This window comes from Humulus lupulus, chromosome 1 (genome assembly GCF_963169125.1).
Source record: "Humulus lupulus chromosome 1, drHumLupu1.1, whole genome shotgun sequence".
NCBI classification, from domain to species: domain Eukaryota; kingdom Viridiplantae; phylum Streptophyta; class Magnoliopsida; order Rosales; family Cannabaceae; genus Humulus; species Humulus lupulus.
Window position 1 is genome coordinate 34,019,437 of NC_084793.1, and position 6,000 is coordinate 34,025,436.

Consider the following 6,000-nt stretch of genomic DNA (forward strand, 5'->3'; position numbering starts at 1 on the left):
TAACTAGGGGTTTTTCTTAGTCTTCCTCTAGATCGATTCCTTTTAGGCACGCTGGTAGGTCCTGCTGCAATTGTTATTTATCAGGGGAGTCATTATGGGAAGCAGTGCCTGAGCTATTTATGTCCTTCAAGGTAAGGAAGCACTTTTTGGCCTGCTTCTGGCAGCCCTTGATATCGACGGTGTAGCGCCCGTTGAGTGATTGACATCGCATCACCTAATGTAGAGTTGAGACTACCCCCTGCATCCGGTGGAGCCAATTTCTCCCCATGATGGTGTTGTAGCTTGTGGTGGAATCTATAATGAGAAAGTCTACTAGCAGGGCGCGTTCTACGGCCACCACAGTTAAGCGAATGACGCCCTTTGGATATACTCTTTGGCTGTTGAAGCCCAAAATGGGCGTGGTGGAGGGCCGGATCTGATTCTCTTTTAGCCCCATCTTCTGGAAGGCTTCCCAGAAGAGGATGTCGACTCCACTGCCCCCGTCGATCAGAACTCTGCCCAGCTGGCAATGGTCAACCTGTAGGGAAATGACGAGTGGATCATCATGGGGTAGGTGTACGCCCTTCAGGTCAGCATCGGTGAAGGTGATTGCAGAGGCTGAGTAGCTTCTGTCTTCTGAAGTAATGAGATTGACCACGTGGCCTAATGATTTGTATCGCTTCACTCGTTCCTCCATCCTTTTATGGATTTTGGTTGTATGCTCTTGATCGTCAGTGGGTTCTATGATCCCATGAATCATAGGGACTTGCTTAAGAGGCTCCTGGGTGCAGTCAGAGGCTGCGTGCATGGAGTCTGACGCTTGTGGAGCGGGGGCAGAAGCGGGGTTATGCCGCGAGGCGCCTGGTCTGCCCGTCTCCTTGATGTATTGGGTAAGCCTCCCACTCCTCATGAGGGCTTGGATCTGATTGTTCAAGTTGTGGCATTCAGCGATCGTATGACCATGATCTTTGTGGAAGAGACAATATCTGCTTTTATCCCTTCTGTCAAAAGGAGTGGTAATTTTGTAGGGCTCTCGCCAGATAGGTCTGTCTTTATTTTCTTCATAAATGACTTCTTGTGGGATGGTGTATTCGAAAGACGGGTATCGTGAGTGGTAATTTTGTAGGGCTCTCGCCAGATAGGCCTGTCTTTATTTTCTTCATAAATGACTTCTTGCGGGACGGTGTATTCGAAAGACGGGTATCGTGATGACTGTCGATCCTGTCTTGGCCTTTTTCCTTCCTTCGTGAGATCTGTTTGGTTCCGCTTCCTCTTGTCATCCCTAGCAGGTGGTGGAGGATTATTTTTTGGCGGAGCAGAGATGAGTGCATATTTCTTCTGTGCGCATTCTCGAAATTCCAGGACCCTGAAGACGCCCTCGGCTCGGGTATGCACGTCTGCCATGTCGTATGGTGGTGTCATGGTGAGATTCTCATGTAAGAGAGATCCCACCTGCAAGCTTTTGACGAAGAGATTTGCTGCAGTGAGTGGGTCGACGTCGTGGATTTGATGCACGAGGTTAATGAAACGCTGTAAGTATGCTTTCGGATGTTCATTCTCCCCCTGTTCAATCCGATAGAGATCGGCCATTGTTCTGGGTGCCTCTCGGTTTGCACTGTATTGCTGTAAGAAGTTCCGTCGGAGATCACTAAAACTGTTGAGTGACCCGGGCTTTAATTGTTGGAACCATAATAGAGCTGGCCCGGAGAAAGTCGTTGAAAAGACTTTGCATTGAATGGCTTCGTTATTAGCTTCTAATACCATCTTCTGTTGAAATTGGAATAAATGGTTTAGTGGGTCTCCCTTTCCATTGAACGCAAGCAAGGAAGGGATGATGAAGTCTCGAGGCTTTGGCTCGTTCTGAATCCATTTCGAGAAAGGCGATTTCTCAGTAGTTCTTGATACTAGATCCAAATGTTCTGTGGCATAGGCTGATCGCCCATCTGAGAACTTCTGCATCATTTCCCTCATCATGTCTTCTTTCCAACTGTCCAAGAACCGGATTGAGGGAACACGACCTTCAGAGGGAGAATCGTGTGTAGCTTGAGGTGTGGTGCATTGAGGCCGGATTTCGGCTGCTGGCTAAGCGGGTCCGGTGGGTTCTGTTTCCGCCCGCCCATGGGTGTCGGAGGTTGGGGCTTGTCGCTCTTTGGCCCCGAAGGATGGTGGGATGCCTTGGGATCTTTCGTTACCTGGGTTCATGTTTGGATTGGGGGAATTTATGCGGTCAATTGGAACTTCAGATCTGCCAGAATCAAGATTGTTGTGGGCTTGGGTGTTGCATGTTGTGTCAGCGGATCTGCGCAACTCAGCGATCTCAGCTTCGAGCCTAGCTTAAGCTTCGGGCAATGTCTTGATTGCTTCATCGGACCGCTGCTGGCTTGCTTCCAATAGGCGACACATTCTATCGATCTGATCGCTCACGTCTGCTGGAGGGACTCTCTGTGCGACTGGGGCCGGAACTCCATTGCCTTTTGGTGGCATGATTTCAAGGTTCGTAAAGGATCTTGATTTCTTGGTTCGACGACGTGGCTAAGGCCGAAATGTTTTTCGATTCCCACAGACGGCGCCAATTGTTGGAGCAACAATTTGTCTTTCTATATCTGGAGGTTTCTCCCAATTATGGATGATGCTTAGTCACTATTCCGGTGATGAATATTGCCTTTGACTCGTCGGGATCACCTGCAAGAAAGACACTCCGATGCTTAAGTCCGTTCAGAGTTCGATCCATTTCCCTTCTACGAATCTTATATTTATAGGACAAAATATGCAAAGTGGTTGGTTGGTTCAAGCGAACCCTGGAATGGGGGGGGGGGGGGGGGGGGAAGAAATAACTGAATTTCCCTCCAAAAATACCAACTTCGAATGTCTCGCTCAGGGGTCAGAGGCGCGGATCGCCTCTGACCCACAGCTTCTGCCTTCGGAACTTCTCTTTGCCAAAATGTTCCGTTTTGAATATTTGATAAATGAGGAAAGGGTTTTTGGGCCGAACATTTTGGGCCCAATAGTTATATAAATATATATATAAGTTGTAATGGAGTATGTGTACCACTAGTAAACTTAATTTCTAATATTTTTCAATGTTATTAGTGTTGGTGTTAATATTAGCCGTTTTTGTCTTTTACTACAACCAATAAAAGTTTTGGAGTTGCAAAACTAAGAGGTCAGTTGTAACGCCCCAACTCCAGGGACCTCTACAGTGCACATTGCAAACAATGCTAAACTCGCTAATCGAGTCATTTGGCCATAAACGTGTAACTAAGTATGATTAGCGGTTTAGGAATTAAAATTTTTGGTTAAGATATAACGTTTCATTAGAACGTTTACTATATACATTGGGATCCCAAAAATATAATTTCAGAGTCTATTACAAGAAAATATTTACAACAGGCCGTTCTAAGCGGCAAAATAGGGCTTAACCCTAGTCCCTCTTTCAAACCTCGCCCAAGTATTGGTCGAGCAGCTGCATATGTACACGTCATCACCTAAGCTCTCCAACTCAAGGATGGTCCAGCTTCCTTTTGCCTTTACCTGCACCACATAGCACCCGTGAGCCGAAGCCCAGCAAGAAAACTCATATGCTCATGAACAGTCATATCATGATATCATGTCATATCTGGCATGCCTAGCAAACATAGCTTTATTCAAGCTTGCAAATGAATTCAAACAATGCTGGGGTATCCAGGATAAGAAATCCTGCCCTTCTGATTGGAGGACTATCAAGTCAATCCTAATCAAATGAGTGTTTCAACACTTGAGGTTCTGGTAAACCATACTGAGTGACCAATAGGCAAGTCACTACGGGCTCAGCACCCAAAGCCATGCATATGATGATCAAAATAATCATACATAGCTCATAGCTCTAATCAGATGAGTGAATATCACTTTGAGGTCTTGTTAAACCATACTGAGTGACTGCCAAACAAGTCACTAGGGGCTCAGTGCCCATAGCCGTGTAACGACACCGTTACCTGGGCTTTCCTGCAATGGCTTTTATCAGATAAGCGACTGACAAGCACGTCACTGTGGGGCCGGTGCCCATAGCCATGTAACCTAACAGTCACAGGGCTCGCTGGCCCTGCTCTAAATGACTAGCCTTTGGCTAGACAAGCGCTTTTTAATATTCATCGAACTTGAGGTCGGTCCGGCATTAATGCTCATTTGAGTCATTCAATGCAGATGTCGATTAGATCTAATCTTTGTTGGCTTGCGTGGAACACACTAAGGCTGTCTTGACTTATGAGTCAGCACTGTGTGACCAGTGCCCGAACCATTGCCGACCTGACTAATGAGTCACAGCTTCATAGTTGATACCAACACCTTTGCCAATTCTGACTAATGAGTCAGTACCATGTACAAGTAAGCAATGCTACCAAACATATATCATATGTCAAACATCCAAAGATGGGGCATTCAGCATGCTTACTTAACAATTGCGAGCATAATAATGATCATGCACAAACACAGAGACTCAAGCTTTGACCAATCTCATATTCATCATCCATGGCATGCCCTAATCACATGTTTCTCGTGCATCACATGCATCACACTTAACCATCCAGCATGCCTCAATAATAATCATATGCAAATGGGAAAAATTGCTAAGCATTCAATATGCTATCAATGTTTACATTTAAACATCCAACATGCATCAAACATAACCATGCATGTCACATATGGGGTGCAGTTTTCTTACCTCAGATTCGAGCTAGAATGATTAAAAGAACGACCCTTGAGAACGATCAACTTTTAGTCCTTTAGCGGTCACCTAGTCATAACCAAGATATATGATTCATCAATGAAAACGAAAACAAAGGTTCCCAAACCAAAACCTAGCCTCTGAGACATCAAACACTACTAAACCGGGTAATAGGATCGACCATGAGGCCTAAGGCTTGAATCCCCAAGCTAAAAACTCATTTCTGGCCAAAAATTCCTTATGGGCCGCGACCCTCCCTATCCGCGCCGCGGCTCGCCCCTCAGACAGAGGCGGCCCTTCTCTGCCAAGCAACATGGGCCGCGGCTCACCATAGCCATGCCGTGACTCATTATGCAAAACAGCAAAAACCAGAATTTCTTCCCTTGCGTTTTCCTTGAAGCCAACCCTTCAAACCAATCCCAAACATCAACCTAACACCCAATTCAACCCCTAAACTTCATCTACAACTCACCCTCATCAAAACCCAAGTTAAACACCAACCAAACTTCCATTAATTCCAACTAACACATCAAAATCCTCAAATGAAACTTAAAAGAAAACAGGGTATAACAAGACTTTCATGGCTGAGTTTCCTTACCTCAAGCTTGATTTTGAATCCCCTTCAATGGCTGAATCAAGTTCCTAAGCTCAAACCTTGATTTCCTAGCTTATTCCTTCAAATTTGGCTTCAAAATTCCAAAGAGAGAAAGAGGGAAAATGGTGCACGGGTGAGGGAGAGAAAGAAGGTTGTTGATGCTCTGTTTTTTAACAATTCCACAGCCTTCTAAACTCAAAGGACTGATGTATATCTTAGGGGTGAAAAGACTATTTTGCCCCTAGGTCAAATAAAGGCTTCTAAAAACTCCCAAGGGTAAAATCGGCATTTCCCGCCTATCTCGTTAATTATAATTAACACCCTCCAATTCTCATTATTCTCAATATTCTCAAATACCAATAATTCACATCCCGTTACCCTTTAATTCCCGGCAGCGTTCTAACCACCAAATTACCCCGAGACTCACTTCGAGCCCCGAACTTAATCCCGTTATGACTAGACCGAAAACTTGCATTCCATGATCGTCTCATGCCGAATGGCTCGAACCGATCCACATATAATGTGGTATTATTTATAATTCGCCCACATGCACGAAAATACACAATCACGCCCTCAATGGGCCAAATTACCAAAATGCCCTTATAATTAAAAATGAACCCATATCCATGCATTTACCATCATATAATAATATAATTCACATAAACATGCATATAATCATTGAATATCATAATAAATCAATTATGGCCCTCCCGACCTCCCAATCAAG

General features: G+C 45.0%; 1 protein-coding gene across 1 annotated transcript; it reads right to left on the bottom strand.

Moving 5' to 3' along the window:
* Positions 1-909: 909 nt before the first annotated feature.
* On the bottom strand, positions 910-1,953 carry LOC133812633 (uncharacterized). The gene has a single exon (XM_062246424.1). It carries the CDS (start codon positions 1,951-1,953, stop codon positions 910-912), a length of 1,044 nt encoding a protein of 347 aa, XP_062102408.1.
* Between the last annotated feature and the right edge of the window lie 4,047 nt (positions 1,954-6,000).